Below are 18,597 nucleotides of genomic sequence, written 5' to 3'. Positions count from 1 at the left end.
GAGAACCAGCTTGGCTAACTAAAGAGGTGAAGGATGCAGTAAGGGATAAGAGGAACTCTTTTAAAAAATGGAAACGTGAACACACAACGGAGGCCTGGAACAGTCACAAGGTCGACCAGAAGTATCACAAGGCAGTAAGAGACGCCAAAAAAGCATATGAGGAAAAGATAGCGCAAGAAGCCAAAAACTTCAAGCCCTTTTTTAGATACATAAAAGGGAAAAAACCAGCTAAGGAGGCAGCGGGCCCTCTCGACGACCAAGGAAGAAAAGGGTGCATCAAGGAAGACAAACAGATTGCGGATAGGCTAAACTCATTCTTTGCGTCTGTCTTTACCAAGGAGGACACTGCATCAATGCCAGAAACAGGGAGAGTATTTAAGGGAGAAAATGAGGATAGCCTCACCACAGTAAATGTGGATTTGAACATGATATATTATCAGATCGACAGATTGAGAAGTGATAAATCCCCTGGACCAGATGGAATTCACCCGAGAGTGTTAAAGGAGCTTAAGATAGAAATCGGAGAACTATTACAATCCCTAGCTAACTTGTCAATTAAAACCGGGCAAATACCAGACGACTGGAGGATAGCGAATGTCATCCCAATCTTCAAAAAGGGATCGAGAGGAGAACCGGGCAACTATAGACCTGTGAGTCTTAAATCGGTTCCTGGGAAGATGATTGAAGCACTAATAAAGGACAGCATAGAGCAACACCTGGAAAATCACGACCTGATGAGAGCTAGCCAACACGGCTTTAGGAAAGGGAAGTCATGTTTGACTAATCTACTTCAATTTTTTGAGGAGGTGAACAAACAAATTGATAGCGGAGAACCGGTGGATATAATATACTTGGACTTCCAGAAAGCGTTTGATAAGGTTCCCCACGCAAGACTTCTGAAGAAACTACAAAGCCATGGAATAGAAGGAGATATACTAAGATGGATAAGCAAATGGTTAGAAAACAGATTGCAGAGGGTAGGCATAAATGGGAAGTTCTCGGACTGGGAAGAGGTAATGAGCGGTGTACCCCAGGGATCGGTTCTTGGGCCCATCTTGTTCAATATCTTCATAAACGACCTAGAAGATGAAACAACAAGTAATTTAATCAAGTTTGCGGACGACACAAAACTATATCGGGTAGTTGGGACACAAAAGGACAGAGAAGAACTTCAGAGAGATTTGAACCAGCTAGAGAAATGGGCAGAAAAGTGGCAGATGAAGTTTAACATAGAAAAATGCAAAGTGATGCACCTGGATAAGAAAAACAAGGAACATGAATATAAAATGTTAGGTATGACACTGGGCAAGACCGAACAAGAAAGGGACCTGGGGGTACTGATAGACAGGACCCTGAAGCCGTTGGCTCAATGCGCAGTGGCAGCAAAGAAAGCAAATAGGATGTTGGGCATGATAAAGAAGGGAATCACAAGTAGATCGGCGGACATCATAATGCCGCTTTACAGAGCAATGGTCAGACCACACTTGGAGTACTGTGTTCAACACTGGTCTCCCTACCTAAAGAAGGATATAACCCTACTGGAGAGGGTGCAAAGGCGAGCTACGAAGCTAGTAAAAGGTATCGAGAATTTGAGCTACACAGAACGCCTCGGAAAACTGGGATTGTTCACCCTCGAGAAGAGAAGACTGCGAGGAGACATGATAGAGACTTTTAAAATACTAAAAGGATTTGACAAAATAGAGCAAGAAACATCGTTATTCACATTGTCAAATGTGACTCGGACAAGAGGTCATGGACTGAAACTGAGGGGCACCAGGCCCAGGACAAATATTAGGAAGTTCTGTTTCGCACAACGAGTGGTGGACGCTTGGAACGCTCTCCCTGAGGAGGTCGTGATGGAGACCAGCATTCTGGGTTTCAAGAGCAAGTTGGATGCACACCTTCTTGCAAATCACATTGGGGGATACGAGTAAACAAGGTTTCTCATCAGGGAACACCTGGCTTGGCCTCCGCGGGTGCGGGTCGCCGGACTGGATGGACCTAGAGTCTGATCCGGCGAAGCCATTTCTTATGTTCTTATGTTCTTATGTTCTTATCAAAAAAGTTATCCTGCTCTACAGAATCCGTGCAGTTTTCATATGTAAAACTAGCAGACAGAAAAAGAAGAGAGTAGAATTACAATATTTAAGGCAAAAAAACAACACTTTTTCAAATTGTTTGACCACACAAGAAATATGCTCAAAAACACCACTAGACGCTTTAGCAATCCCTACAACAACCTATCAAAACCAATGACCCTCTCACCACACACTTAAGGCCTGATTTATAAAGCATTATCTCCCTTTTTTATTCCATGAAAAAAAAAAGTCTTGACTAACCAATACATTTGTTTCAAACAACATTCCCCTGAAAATTGGGACTTCAAATACGCAAATATTCTAGAATTCAGTTCTCATACTTCACTTGCATTATTCATTTTGGAAGGGTCTTTATGGCACTGGCATTTTAAATGTACATAATTTGATGAATTACAATTAAGTTATCTTGGGTCAATGTAATTTTAAGTTAAACTAATGGGGTATGTGTCTGTGAGTGATGTCTGATTAGTTTAATATGGCTTAGTGCAGGATGTCTTGTGATGCTGACCTTCAAGGAACAAAGTTAATATTGTAATGCGTTAGAGAATATGACTGTTATTCAGAATACAATTTGCATACTTTTACAGTTTTATCAGGCATAAATTCTTCAAACTATAGTTGTTTTGATCCTAGGCACAATGAAAGTACTGAATAATTTGGTACACTTGATTCTTAAGAACTAAGGGCTTGATTTACTAAGATTTTTCCCACTCAGTGGGTCATGGGACAAAACGTTTAGCAAAGCAGGGCCCTGTATCTGCTACAGTGAAGTATCTCTATCCACACAACTGGTAATTTTAAAGATCAGCAGTGTTCTAACTATGGAAATTTCCTTTTATAGAATTACAGGTAAAATTGTACATAGATGCCCTGCATGCATTCACTTTTACTTGCATTCAAGAGAACATTTCGGAGGATGCACAGAGAGGATTATTCAACTGCAAGCATAGGTTAATAATAATAATACTACACTTCCCCCTCCCCATTCGTGGTTTTGGCAATCGCGATTCCACATATTCGCGATTTTTTGGGGAGGGGGAAAAAAAGAAAAGAAAAAAACATTGTTAAGTCTTCCCCCCGGCATCCCGGCCTTACCTGGTGGTCTAGCAATCTTCCTACATTCCTGCCCCACGTAGATCGCCATTAGGAAACAGCTGTAGGGACTTCCTGTCGTAGTCTCGAGAGACTACGGGAACTCACAGCAGCCATTTCCTAATGGCGATCTGCACGGGGCAGGAGCGTAGGAAGATCGCTCCTTCCCCGAAAGCCCGCTAGACCACCAGGTAAGGCCGGGAAGGCGGGAGGGAGGCGGGGTGGGTCAGAGCCAGATATTCGCGGTTGTTCGCCATTCGCGGTCCGGCTCTGCCCCTATCTCCCATGAATCCGGAGGGAGAAGTGTAATTTATTTTCTTGTATACTGCCCTACGAGTAGTTCTAGGCGGTACACAACAGAAAACATTAAAACTTTTATGGCATAAATGCGCATGAATCAAGTCTCATTTGAAAGGAAGCTCTGGAATGTGAAGGCATAGGATGAAGTTAAGAGGTGATAGGCTCAGGAGTAATCTAAGGAAATGCTTTTTTACAGAAAGGGTGATAGATGCATGGAACAGTCTCTCGGAAGAGGTGGTGGAGAGAAAGACTTTGTCTGAATTCAAGAAAGGGGTAGGCACGTGGGATGTCTTACAGAGGAAGAGATAATGGTTACTGCGGATGAGCAGACTGGATGGGCCATTTGGCCTATATCTGCCATCATGTTTCTATGTTTCTATAACAGTGAGTCTAACTTTATGAATGCCCATGACCCTCCCATGTTTCTCACTTGGCCATGACCCCTTTTTGAGATCTGTGCCCTAGAATTTACGCACACCATTTTTTAGAATACGCTTAGGAAGTTGTGCACATAAATCCTAATTAGTGCCAATTATGACTTGTTAATTGGCAATTATCAGCACTGATTGGCTTGCTAATAAAGTTGCACAAGCGAATTGACAACGCACATAGATTTGCACACACAGCTTTGGTCGTACTATACAGAATCTGGTCCTACAGCTATGCTTTTTCTTCTCTTATATAAAACTTTACCTGTAATTTTCATTAGGTGGAATTGTTTGCATGAAGTAGAGTGCAGCGGTACGTGCTCTCCAATGCCATTTCTTTGCAGGAAGTGTGTGTATAATGCATCCTTTGATTTCTTCCTGAAGAAGATCCACCAGCTGCTTGTGAGAACCTCCATAAAAAGCTTCCACTATAAGAACACTCATTTAGATGTAAATGGTTCAAATCTTCTTGAATTCTAAAAATAAGATAAAAATGCTTCTATTATTTTTAATTTTTATTTTTTGAAAGGATTTTGAGGAGGTGAGTGGTGGGGCTGAGGCTCATTCAATAGAAATAAAATAGTTAAAAAACAGTGAAGTGCCCAGAATATTCAAAATATAAATACAGTTTTCATTTTCTGGGCAGAAGTTGGTTACTTTGGGAGAAGCATATGCTCTATTATTTTTAAGCCATTCACTTATCAATGCTGTTGCTGTTTTCAGTTGACTTAAGCTGGTCATCAAGATTTCAGGAAACTGATCTCTTTTCAGCATGCTATAAAACAATATATTTAATGAAATGCCAAATAACAACATGCTACTCTCATACTTTATCAGAGTTGCGTGTCTGGAATGCAGTACCCCATTTACATCATGGCATATAGAGTTCCAGTACCCACATTATAAGCCTTTTAGAAAATTGTTTTTTTTAGACTGCAAGATATGATTGGTCTATCATAAAGCCAAACCAAAAATGTTCTACCTAATTTTTCAAGAAGAAAAGCTCCCAGGGCCTTCAAGTATGGGACCAAACTTCTTTCTGATGAATGTGACACAGGCCGTGTTTCAGCGTAATCACCTGTGTCAGAGGTCAACTAATTTTATTATGTTATGTTTGAAACAAACTCCCCCCAAAACACTATGAGGTAAAACCAATATGGTAGAAAACAGTTTTTCATCTTCCAATTGATTGCAAAGCCAAATGCACTAAACTGTCTTCAGCATTTCAAATCGCGCCAAAAGAGTTTGGCTTCAGATGTGTTTCAGTGCGCATGTGTGAGATCTCTTTCTTGTTCTCAGCTCTTGAGAACAAATACAGTAGATTCTCAGTTAACCGGCACACATGGGGATTGATAGATGACAGATAAATGTAGTTTCTGGTTGCTTGAGATTTAATATTAAAAATAGGCCTTACTAATACTATACCCCATACTATGCTATAAACTTTTCCAGACAAATTATCGGACATGTGGTAGACAAAGTGTGGGCATACTCGGGTGTGACGTGCCAAGTTTACACTTAAATTTCTGCCAGAAATTGATTTTTTTAAAAAAATTTAAAAGTATTACAGTATTTCTTTGACTTTTTTTTTTGTTGCGGTTGCTTGAGTTCTGGTTAACAGAGAGTCTACTGTATATACAAAATAAAGACAATCCTGAAGAAGGATACCACTGCAGCTTGGGGCTAATTTTATAAAGAATTTAAACAGTGCTTGGCCCACAAGCCTCTCCCCCTCTTGACCCAGTACCAGGGGCTTACTGGGGGTCCACTGTTGTCTACTAGGGTGGGAGCAATGTTCAATTGCATTCACATTATGGCCACTGGTTATCCAAAATGGCTGCAGATCCTCTATATTACCGCTCTCATAATGGCTATAGCTACAAAAAAAAACACCCAGTGTTAAATACAGGGTTTCAAAAAGATAATTAGACCCTGAAGTAAAAATTTACAGTTTTAGTATGATGGGAAAATATAAAGTAAAACATGCTGACGAAAGTGTGGAATCAGACTTAATTCCTTTATAACAAACCTGAAGTAAACCAGTGAGACAGGATGATACTGTTTTAAGCCATCCATTGCCTACAATGCATCCAACTGTGCTCATAATTGCAGACAAATCTACCTCTTGTTGTGTTTCCCTTGACCTAGCCAAGTTAAGGTAAACATATACCGTAAATACTGAAAGGGTCTTTAAAAGTCACCGATGATAAATCATCCAACAACATTTAACCTACTTGATGGAATGGAGGTCTCTAAGAAATATAAATCACTATGGACATTCCTTTTACCACTCCAAAAGGAAAACAACAAATAGTATACATTTAGGAAACCTGATCCGTTCCTTATTTTCACTATCATATACTCCCTTTATCTTTCTTCTTTAGAATCAAGGATTTTGCAGGTCACAATTGCAGTGTACTTTAGAAGTGATGCTGTTAAAGCTCATAAAATAACAGTATAGATAACATTCTATAAATCATACTCCAAAAGTGAAATACGGACCTATTTTTGACAGTTTTACAATACCTTTTAACAATTCGTATTCTATCATAGGCCCACATTCTATAAAAGAAAGTAGGCCCCTACTTTATTTTATAGATTACTAACTTAACCGGGCAATATATATGTGTATGCGCTTAGGCCTCCTTTTACGAAACTGTGATAGCAGTTTCTAGCGCAGACAGCCACGCTGAATAGTCCACGCTGCTCCCAATGCTCATAGAGTTCCTATGAGCGTCGGGAGCAGCGCGGGCCGTTCAGCGCGGCTCTCCACTCTAGAAACTGCTATCGCAGTTACGAAAAAGAGGGGGTAAGACACTAGTGCGTATGCCAGCGACAGGGAAGCAGTAGAACTAGAGGTCATGAGTTGAGGTGGTTAGGAAGGGGGCTTAGGAGTAATCAGGAAACTTTTTCACAGAAAGGTGATGGATGCCTACCATGGAAGACTGAGAAGACAAAAACAGCGCCAGAATTCAAGAATACTAGGATAAACACAAAGGAACATTATACAGAAAAAAAAAGATGGAGTCTAATTAAAGTAAAACATTTAAATGACCTCATAACAGGAGTGAGCTTTGATAGCAGCTTCAGAGGTTGGGGAGGCAGACCAATGGCAAGCAGGGTATCAGGTCAAAAGCGCGCCGGGACAAAGGCGCGCGCAGACAATTGAGCGCAGCGCGGAGGCGCACGCCGCAGAAAATTACAGTTTTTACGGCTCCGACGGGGGGAGGCGTGGGGGGGAACCCCCCACTTTACTTTATAGAGATTGCGCCGCGTTGTGGGGGGTGTGGGGGATTGTAACCCCCCACATTTTACTGAAAACTTCACTTTTTCCCTGTTTTTAGGGAAAAAGTTAAGTTTACAGTAAAATGTGGAGGGTTACAACCCCCCAAACCCCCCACAACACCGGCGCAATCTCTATTAAGTAAACTGGGGGTGCTCCCCTACAAAAACCCCCGTCGGAGCCCCTAAAAACTGTAATTTTCTTCGGCGCGCGCCTCCATCTTGCGCTCAGTTGTCGGCACGCGCCTTTTGTCTTTCGCCGAGTTGTCTATGAACCGGCAAGCAGACTTCTACAGTGTGACAGGTAGATGCCCAAAATTCCGGCGCTGTTCTTCTACAGTGCTGGAGAAATATTGGTGTTTCTTTTTAGTGACCAATGCTCAACACTAACAGCATGCAAATGATATGCATGCTGTTAGTGTTGAGCATTGGTCACTGAATGGACCTGAATGGACTCTGAAGTCTGTGTATTGGGGAGGCCTAAATGGACTCTGGAATTTATTGGGGAAAGGAGCCTGAACTCTGGATTCTGTGTATTGAGTGGAGCTGAATAGAGTCTGGAATCTGTGTATTGAACACGATTTCCATTGAAACTGGCTTGTATGTGTTTGCATTACTGCTTTAATCAAATGCAGTCAGAGAATAATTAAGCTCTGGAATGCATTGCCAGAGGATTTAGTAAGATTGGGTAATGTAGCTGATTTTAAAGAAAAGGTTTGAATAAGTTCCTGGAGGAAAAGTCCATAGTCTGCTATTGAGACAGACATGGGGAAGCCACTGCTTGCCCTGGATAGATAGCATGAAATGTTTCTACTATTTGGGTTTTTGCCAGGTACTTGTGACCTAGATTGGCCATTGTAAAGATGAGATACTGAGCTAAATGGATCATTGGTGTGGCCCAGTACATAGCTATTCTTATATTCTTATGTTATCTGCGGGGCCAAAGAGGTAGGGTTTAAACAATGACATGGGGACAAATTTTCCCCATCCCCACAGGAACTCAATTTCCCTATCCTGTCCCTGCATGTTTTGCTGCTGTCCCTGTCCCATTCCTGTAAGCTCTGCCTTAACTGCACAAACCTCGATCACTTATGATTTTAAAGTGTTTGAGGCTTGTGCAGATGAGGACAGAACTTGCAGGAATGAGGAAAAGAAATTGGCAGGATGGGACGGGAAAATGAGTTCCCACGGGGAAGGGGAAAAATTTGTTCCTGTGTAATTCTCGAGTAGGGTTACCATATGTATTGGAAAACCCAGAAATGTCCTCTTTTTTGAGGACTGTCCGGGTGCCTGGACATTTATTTATTTATTTTTTAATAGGGGAGCCTGCCTGGGTTTAGCCGGCTCTCCTGACTCCCCCTTGAGATCTGAACAGGAACAGAGGCAATGGGAATCCCATGGGGATCCCCTCCGCATTTGCTCTCTTCAGGTTGCCAGCAACATTCCTTCCTACACCTTGCCAGTATCTGACCCAGAAGCCTTCCTTCTGAAGTATTTTGGTGGCGACCTGAAGAGAAAGGCCTATAAGGCCCAGATAGATACTGCACAGGCTGGGGGTGGGTGGGAACTGAAGGAAAAAGATGCTGCATGGGCTGGGAGGGGTTGTGCAAGGGAGGGAAAGAGATTCACATGGGCTGAGAGGGGGTGTGGGAAGGGAGGGAAAGAGATTCACATGGGCTGGGAGGGGGTGTGGGAAGGGAGAGAAAGAGATGCTGCAAGGGAGAGAAAGAGATTCACATGGGCTGAGAGGGGGTGTGGGAAGGGAGAGAAAGAGATTCACATGGGCTGGGAGGGGGTGTGAGAAGGGAGGGAAAGAGATGCTGCACGGGCTATGGGGCGATGGGAAGGGAGAAAAAAAGATACTGTATAGGCTGGGGGATGTGGGAAGGTAGAGAAAGAGATGATGCTGGAAGGGAAGAGAAAAGCAGAATATTTGGACATGGGTTGTGTGGAGGATGAGGGACAGAGAGATGGTGCATATGGCGAAAAAAAGCGAGAGAATTGTTGGACACCGGTCTTAAGAGATGAGGGAGGGAGGGAGAAATATTGGATGTTGTGGTGGAGAAAAAAGGGTGGGACAGATAAAAAAGGATGCAAGTGTGAGGAATGTTGGACACAGTGGTGGAGGGATGGAGGGAGAAATGTGGAATGTGTTGGAGAGGTGCGATAGGCGAGATGCTGGACAAGGGGCTTTGGGGAGGGGCAAAAGATACTGCAAAGGAGCTGCAGGATGAGAGAGAGATAGAAATGTTGGACGTTGCTATAGAGGGAATGAGATAAATAATTCCTGGATCCCTATCTCTTTCTTTTTCCGGTCCCTTTGCAGCAAGAGAGGGAATGAGAGGGAGAGAGATGGAGAACAGTAAGAGAGAAGGAGACATGTTGCACATAGGGGTGGAGGACAGGAGAGAGGAAAATGCTGTGTAGGAGTGGGGAGGAGAAAGAGAGAGATGGATCCTGGGGCAGAAGACTGAGGATGCTGTACAGTGGGAGGGAAGGAAAAGAGAGGGAGAAATATTGGACCATGGTGGGAGGAAGTAATGGACAGTAATCACTTGAAGAAGAATTTGCAGAAGACAGGAAATCAGCAAAAAGAGAAATTGGAGCAACTTGATGGAAAACTAAATTTCAGACAACAAAGGTAAAAAAAAAGGAATTTATTGACTGTAATACTTTAGCTTTGGGGTTGGGGGTAGGGTGTGGTTGAGGTTGGGGCAGGGTCATGCGTCCTCTTTTTTGTCTTCACACACATAGTAATCCTATTGAGATAGCCGCCTCCAATAACGGCGCTTATTGGTAGGTGTCATTTATAGAATTTCCCCCAAAAGTTCTCAGAGATAAGGTGAGTTTTGACCTTAAACCAGAGCCTCTCAAACTTTTTTAGCTCTGGCATACTAACCCCCTCTTCTATTAAACTGTGCTAGCAGTTTTTAGTGCACAGAGCCATGCTGAATGGCCCACACTGCTACTGATGCTCATAAGAACTCTATGAGCGTCGGGAGTAGTGCGGGCCATTCAGCATGGCTTCCCGTGCTAGAAACTGCTATCGCAGTTTCGTAAAAGGAGGCCTAAATGGAGCAAATGTTTTTCATAGGACATTATAATTGAAATTATAAAATTCCAAAGCTAACAAAAAATTAAATTTGAGAGTTATTTATTTAAAGTTCTTTAAACTATGTATGGGTAATTGCAACAATGGTAAAACTAAAGTAGATAGAATAGGATTGCTAATCAATGCGATGGATGTGCTTATTTTTGAGAGCAAATTAACTCAAAATGTGGCTTTATAGTCGTCAAACATGCATTTTATCATCCCTCATCTGCAGTCACTCTCTTTTATCAATTTAATTTCTGTCAGAGCTGAAAATCCAAGTTCGTAAAGATAAGAAGATCGAAACAGTAACAAAGGCTTGATTGCTGTGTTTCTCAAGTTATGATAACTACTGTATAAAAAAATAGAAATGAAATTACTTGCCATTAGTTTTCAAGGAGCAATCACGTCAAAGAATGATGCTTATCCGAGCAGTTGTATCCTTACAGACACTCATAACATTGACATCTATTCTAGTGTATACTTATGACGGGAATTTTTTTTAAACTAAAGTAAAATTCTGGAATCTCTCATGGCACACCAGGAATTTCTTTAGGGCACACCACTGTGCCGTGGCACACAGTTTGAGAGACACTGCAGCAGAGGACTGTTTACCGAGGAGAGAATTCCATAACTTGGGACCTCGATAACTGAAAGATTTTTAATGGGAGATGTTTAGACAAAGGGCCGAAGGAGAGGAGATTGTAGTCAGAGGAATGAAGGGTATAAGAGGAGTTGTAGAGAATGAGTAGATATTAATGTAGGCTGTGGGAGTTGATAGAAGGCCTCTGTATACAAGGAAAATACCGTAATTTTGAATTTGACACGAGATGAAATAGGTAGCCAGTGTTCAGAGAAGAACAAGTGTCGCATGGTCAACGACAGAGTGCTGGATAGATTTTGGCAATGTTATAAAAAGAAACATGTTTCAGAAGCATTTTGGACATGTGTAGAGAATGGTTACAGAGAGGTAACAAAACCCAGAGATGACAGATTGTTAACTGCAGCTCAGGACAAGATCACGCAGAGATAAGTGTAGATTCTATATCACAGAGCTGGAAAAGTTACACATCTCATTGGTGGGTGCAGTGTCAGAAGAGAAGGCCTGTACATAGAAAGACACCACAAGGTAGTCTGGCACAGCCTCTGAAAACTGTGTAAATTCTGTAACATCATCATACTAGAAAAACACTTGACATCACAACTCGACAAAATTGGAGATAGCACAAAAGGTATAATCAGCTGGCGCATTCCCTATTCCAACAAATGAAAAGCTTAATGCAAAGAAACCAGACACTGAGGGACATAATCGAAAGGGACGTCTAAGTCCGTTTACGTCCATCTCGCAAGTCGTCCAAAGTTAAAAAGAGCCTAAGACACATTTTCGAAAAATACATCCAACTTCTTTTTACTTTTGAAAATCATCTAATTATACATCCTGCTGATCTGATCATCCAAGCCGCTAAATCGTCCATCTTTATACCACATTTCCGTCCAACTTTCTGTCCAAGTCCAAAACGCCTAGAACATGCCCTGTTGAATGTGGGAGGGGTCTGCAAAGTGATGGACTGCACACCCAGACATGCCACCTAAACAGTGGGGTACCTTACAGGGTACTGCTGTGAACTTCACAAAAAGTGTACCATGGCTTCTCATCACTACAGCTCCCTTATAGGTGACGGTGAGCCCCCCAAACCACCTCCAGAATCCCCTAGATCTACCACCCCAATAGCCCTTATGGCTGCAGGAGTCACTTATATGCCAGTAAAAACGGGTTTTGGGGTGTATAGGAGAGTGCACATGTTTAAGTATCAATGCAGTGATTACAGGGGCTTATGGGCATGGATCCTCCTCTCTATGGGTCCCTAACCCACCCCCAAGATAACTTAAGCTGCTTCTGGGCTGGACGACTAGGCTTTTCTATGCCAGGCGGCCAGATGATGATGGTCTGGAGGCTGAAATTTAAAGTTGTGATTAAAATTTTTATGCGGGTGGGGGAGGTTGGTGATCACTGGGGTAGTGTGTGGGGGTCTGTAGTCTGTGTATTGGGGAGGCCTGAATGGACTCTGGAATTTAATGGGGAGGGGAGCATGGACTCTGGATTCTGTGTATTGAGTGGAGCTGAATAGAGTCTGGAATCTGTGTATTGAACATGATTTCCATTGAAACTGGCTTGTGCGTGTTTGCATTACTGCTTTAATCAAATGCAGTCAGAGAATAATTAAGCTCTGGAATGGTGTTTTCAGTGCTTATCTGGTGAGTTTAGGTGGGTTTTTGTGACTTAGACCATGTTTTACATGGTCTAAGTCACAGACGTCCAAGTTCCGTCTAGGCTCTTTTGTAAAACTTTCGGTTATAAATGATGTACGACTAAGTCTAAGCCGGCCCACGTCCCACCCAACTCCCGCCCTCGACATGCCTCCCGAAACACCCCGTTTAGCTTTGGACATTGAGCGGCACTATGAAGGCCTAGGTCGTTTAGAAATATGTCCAAAACCCAGGTTTATTATTGGCACTTGGACGTTTTTGAGAAATGTTCGTCCAAGTGCCGACTTAGGCCTGTTTTGGGACGTTTTTCTCTTTCGATTATAAGCCCCTGTGTGTACAGGGGGAAAAAAAACATAGGAACTGCACCAGTAGTAGAAACACAGTCATGTATGGAAAGAGAAAAGATCCCCAAGTACCAAATGATGACATCAGAGACTGGTAAAATGTGGCAGAAGAGTATATAGATTATGGACAGGAATTGCTGTGGCTGGAATAAATTCCTAACATCGTCTATGCAGAAGACTTTGTTTATAGGAATCAGAGACAGTGTTTTAGGACTATATTTTCTGACATCTCTGACACACACACCCCTCCCCACCACCACTACCACACATACACTTTTAAATCAGCTATAAAAGACAATACAGGAAAAAGTCCCAGGGTCTTTAATGGATAATGAAATGTTTCCACTACCTGCCACCTATATAAACTACCATATCAAGAGCACCATTCAATGAAGTCTGGATTCTATAGGACTAGACATAAGCTCCACAGATTTATTTTTATTAGTATTTATAAACCACACTTTCCTTTAACAGCACGGTTTACAAAATGTTATTAGAGAAAAGAACACCATTTCCATAAAAACAGATTTAAAAAAAAATTAATAAGAAAAAGCAAGTCAAGTATTTACTGCGAGATCATCATCCACCCTAAACTAAGACAATGAAGGAAAAGCTAGACCAAAAATATGTCTTCAATACAGTCCTAAATCTGGGATAAGAAAGCTCCCAGTCGGAAGAGAGTTCCATAAGGTGGGAACTGAAGCAAAAAAGGCAGAATTATGATTTGATGCTAACCTAACCAAATGAACCGAAAGTAAGGTCAATTGATGTGCAGTTGAAGAACGTAACCTGCACGTTGGCCTATATGGAATTGAACGTTTTGCCGGATAATCAGATTGACCTGAATGTAACACTTTAAATGCTAATGTTAAGGCCTTATGCATCAAATGGAATTTCATAGGAAGCCAATGAAATTCTCTAAAGAGAGGAGAGACATGATCATATCTACGAGCATTAGTAAGAATTCTAATAGCAGTATTGTGTACAGTTCGTAATTTTTTTAATAGATACCAATGGCAGTTCAGTATAAACATGTTACAATAATCAATCTTAGAGGAAACTAAAGCATATATAAGAGATTCACAACAAGGTCTATCGATATAAGAGTGAACAGAATGAATCTTAAAGTAAAGAAATAAAACATGAACTCACAACAGAAACTAATTGTGAGTGAAATGTAAGTGCAGATCTAATTGCTCGCCAAGGTACTTTATAGTATTTGAAAGTTGAATAGGCTGAGATAGTAAAACTGGAATTAATAATGATGAGTTTAAAGAACCAGTAACCCAGATCCTGATAGTTTTTTTGTGGATTTAAAAACTATTTTTTTGGAACCCATTCGTCAATCATGTCCAGGCATGATTGCAAAGGTCCTATATTAGAACTATTTAAACTTTGAGGAAAGACTAACAGAATGTCATCTGCATAAAAGTAGCTTTTAATTTGATGCTCCTGAATCCTTAAAGCAAGTGGGCTCAGGAAAATAGTAAACAGAAAAGGCGACAAAATGGAGCTCTGAGGAACTCCACAAGGTAACTTAAAGAACGATGAACAAATGGAACAAAATGATACTTTACATGTTCTGTCAGCCCAAAATGACTTCAACCAGTTAATTACTGTTCCAGAAATTCCAAAGGACTGTACACAAGCTTTAAAGAATGGAATGAGTCAAAAGATCAAAAGCTGAAGAAAGATCCAAAGAAATTAAAAGTACAGCTTTGCCCTGAACTAACAATGTATAGCAGGGGTGTCAAAGTCCCTCCTCGAGGGCCGCAATCCAGTCATGTTTTCAGGATTTCCCCAATGAATATGCATGATATCTATTTGCATGCACTGCTTTCATTGTATGCTAATAGATCTCATGCATATTCACTGGGGAAAACCTGACAGGATTGCGGCCCTCGAGGAGGGACTTTGACACCCCCTGCTGTAAAGAAATCATTAAGAAGCCAGTATTGCGTCAGCAGAATGAAACTTTCTGAAGCCAGATTGTGGGGGATGAAGCATGAAAGAAGACTCTGAATGCTGAGAGAGTTGAAGAAATGCCAGCTGTTCTAAGGCTCTTACAACTCACCATTTAAAAAATTTCAAATTGCAGGGTCACCTCAGGCAGATAAGTGCTTGTCCTTTCATTTCCAGTCACTTTGCAAAATAGCAGAAAAAGTGCAAAAAAAGAGCCAGAACCTGTAGGAAACTTACCATACTACTGTATAACGGTTCTAATTTCCAGGATTTAAATGTCAATAGCCCTACCTATGAAATATCAGTTTAAATATTACAGGCCACAGAGCATTAATACATCTTCCACTAGGAAAATAGAACAAGTAGGACTTATATAGATCCCTAGCAGAATCCTTCACCTTTGAGCGCACACACATAGAACATGAACAGAATCTTATGTAATAGAATAAGGAACCACAAATTAAAAACAAACAGAGAAAAAAAATGAAATGGAAATCCCCCAAAAGCAAGACTGGAAAAAGAGAAACAGAAATGCATGTCTAAACAAACAAAATACAGAAATAGAAGAAATGCACATTTCCCAAAGCTGGCATAGTCTGACCTTTTAAAATGTTAAAATAAAATGTTTTTCTTTTGCTGTCTAGAATCAAACTGATTACAAAAAAAGAAAACAACAACAAAATGCCCAATCTCTTTCAGCTACTTGTCAGTTCTAGGGTCTCCTTCCCATTTTTTTCTCTTCTTCTGTCCCCTTCCCCTCCTTCTCTACATCTAACACTGATCTTCCCTTTCATCTTTTCCCTACCTCTCTCCTCATGCATAGGTTCTATTCTTCGTTCTCCCCTTCTCTTCTCCTTGAATACGCACTTTCTCCCACCGTGAGAACGGGCTACTGGGTTTGATGGACCAATGGTCTGACCCAGTAAGGCTATTCTTATCCCCTCCCCTGCCTCCCACTGGTCCCCCACCTTGATGGACGGCTACCAGCCCTACTGAAAAAGAGTAGCGTTGACCAGGGCCATCAAAACAATTATTAGCCAGTATCTAACACCCATTTTCTGAGAAAAATAATAAAACAGATGGCAAGCATTCTTTCTTTTTTTTTTTTTTTAATAATTTTTATTGAGAGAACAAAATAGTATAGTTCAAAGACATTGCACAAAAGCAGATCTGGTTGCCTACAAACAAGTGCAACAGTCTCTAAAATGGGAAACACTTGAACAACCATAGGTGATCATGCTTAAATATTCCAGGCTGTGAGGTCTGCTAAAGCAGCATTGGAAATACTGCCAACATTCCAAGTATGCTTTATGATGCACGTTTTTCATGCCCTTCAATTTCCTATGCTCCCATCCTGCCATTTGGGACATTAGGGCTAACCACTGTGACAACAACATTGCTACCTCCCTCACCCAATGTTGTAGTATAACCTTCTTTGCCAACGCAAAGGCCAGCAACATGACGCGCCTTTGAGGCTGCTCCACTCCATGGCAAACAAGGGAGCCATCTATTCCCAATACCAAAGTCTTATAATGCCATCCCAAAGATTATCCCAATACACTCTATTTTTGGAGCACCCCTGTCCATAAATCTTGAAGAGCTATACATTCAAGAGATTGGTATACCAGGGTCCCCCCCCTCTGCGTTTTATACCTGGGGCACAAATCATCTTGCCAGAAGCCCATCTGGGTACCCCACAACGAGTAATATATACCTAATGAAGTAATTTAAGATTCATTTCCTACAATGCTATATTTGGGGTAACTTTAGTTATCTGACTGAAACTAGAAGACAGTTCTTTCTCAGAGATATCATCTGATAGAATCTCCCCCCCCCCCCCCCTCACGTGCCAGACATTGGAGATGTCTCTAACCATTTTATACCATAGGGCAAGTTTATTGCAGGGGGGAAGGTGGAATAAGCATAAACATATTATTAAATTGGGAAAAACAGGGTAGCTCCCCCCCACACCCCACCACCCCAACAGTAACTCCTCATTTGAAAATAGGATTGCATATCCCTATTAATCCATCTCCACCGTTGCTAGCATACTCTAAAGGAGGGTAGAATTCCCTGAAGGGAACTCACAAACTGTCCTACATATCTAGATCCATGGTTTCTCCCTCTCATGTAAAACACCAGCACATCCCCTGCTGGAAATTCTGAGTTATCTACAAATTCAAAAAAAAAGGAAAAGGGCCTAGCACCCCACCCAGGGGTCCCTTCCACCAACGTCATGCCAGTCTCAGGGGTCGCATCCAAATTGGCAAAAAAAATATGACTTACCCCCTCTGAAGAACCATAAATGCTGAGCAAGAGGTTACATCATCTTACCAAAAAGCATATTTAGATATGGTAGTATGCAACTCATATATCGAGCGCATAATTGATGCCACATGCCAGTCTAAGATCTGGCAAATTCACTCCTCTTTGAGATTCTTCCTGTATCTATTTGTTGTAGCTAATACGAGACTGGTCATGCCTCCAAATGAAGGAACTCACCACCCTTCAATAAAAAGTCTCCTCTCTTTGAGTTAACCATAGCGGTAGCATCTGCAACGGGTAAAGTATCTTTGGCAAAAGGACCATTTTAATTAGTTCTATATGAATCAAAAAAGATACAGGTTGATCCCTCCATTTATGACTGAGTCTTTATAGCCTCCAATCTATCAGTTACATTACATTTATACACAATGAAAGGATTTGAGTGCAAGTACACCCCCAAGTACTATAATTTCCCTCCCGACCATTTCAAGGGGAAGCTGGGGTCTTTCCGAGCATCACAGTCAGATGATACCGCCAAAGTTTCTGATTTGCCAAAACTGATACGTAGGCCAGAGAATGACCCAAACCAATGGACCAAACTAAGTGAGGGTCCCCCCAGATGCACTATCCACAAAAACAAGCATGGCATCTGCAAAAAAGATTTATTTTATACACCGTATTGCCCAATCTGATACACTCCAGTTGGTCCATTCGTCAAATCTTCACCACCAGTGGCTCCAAAAACAAAACAAAAAGCATTGGGAAAAGTGGGCATCCCAGCTTGGTGCCCTGCTCCAATTCAAGAGTCAGTAAGAAACCCATTAATGAAAATTTGTGCCAAGGGCTTTTCATATAGCAACTGCACACCTAACAAGAACTCCCTCATTATGCCAAATTGCAGCAGAACCTAAAATAAATAATCCCATAAAATCTTATCAAACACTTTCTCCACATCAAAATTATTATCGCCTCTTCAGTTTGTGTGCCTCCTCCCTGCAGCACTGCCAATGCCTGAAGAACATTAGTAGAGGCATATCTGCCTGGAACTTAGCCAGATAGTTCAGAACCAGTGAGCAAAACCTTCCCCATCCTCGCAGCGAGTATAGCCACAAAAAGTTTAACATCTTGATTTAGAAGCAATATTGGGCAATATGACTGTTAGGATGGGAGGACATAAGAGAAGTGGAAAGACAGTGGTCTAAGCTGAAAGGAGAGATAAAAAATGGCTACGGACCTTTACAAGAAGAAAATAAATAAAAACAAAAGAAAAAGGAAACCGATATGGTTCTCCAAACTAATGGTGGAGAAAATAAAGGTAAAAGAGTTGGCGTTCGTGAAATATTTAAAAAACCCAAGAAGAGGAGTGCAGAAAGGACTACAGGGTGAAACTGAAAGAAGCCAAGAGAGAGATATGTCTGGCGAAAACGCAGGCGGAAAAACAAATGGCTAAAAATGTAAAAAAGGAG

General features: G+C 41.5%; 1 protein-coding gene across 5 annotated transcripts in view; it reads right to left on the bottom strand.

The window, feature by feature from the left end:
- GTDC1 (glycosyltransferase like domain containing 1) overlaps window positions 1-18,597 on the bottom strand; it is a 395,866-nt gene that overhangs the window by 273,472 nt on the left and 103,797 nt on the right. For all 5 annotated transcript variants that reach the window (XM_033946584.1, XM_033946585.1, XM_033946586.1 and 2 more), the window contains exon 2: window positions 4,185-4,395. In XM_033946584.1, the coding sequence (XP_033802475.1) occupies window positions 4,185-4,363 (179 nt within the window). In that variant the 5' untranslated portion in view covers window positions 4,364-4,395. The remainder of the gene's footprint in view (window positions 1-4,184; window positions 4,396-18,597) is intronic.

The sequence above is a fragment of the Geotrypetes seraphini genome, chromosome 5 (assembly GCF_902459505.1).
Source record: "Geotrypetes seraphini chromosome 5, aGeoSer1.1, whole genome shotgun sequence".
Classification (NCBI taxonomy): Eukaryota; Metazoa; Chordata; class Amphibia; order Gymnophiona; family Dermophiidae; genus Geotrypetes; species Geotrypetes seraphini.
The sequence above is the reverse complement of the archived record's forward strand: the minus strand, read 5'-3'. Positions and strand labels throughout refer to the sequence as shown.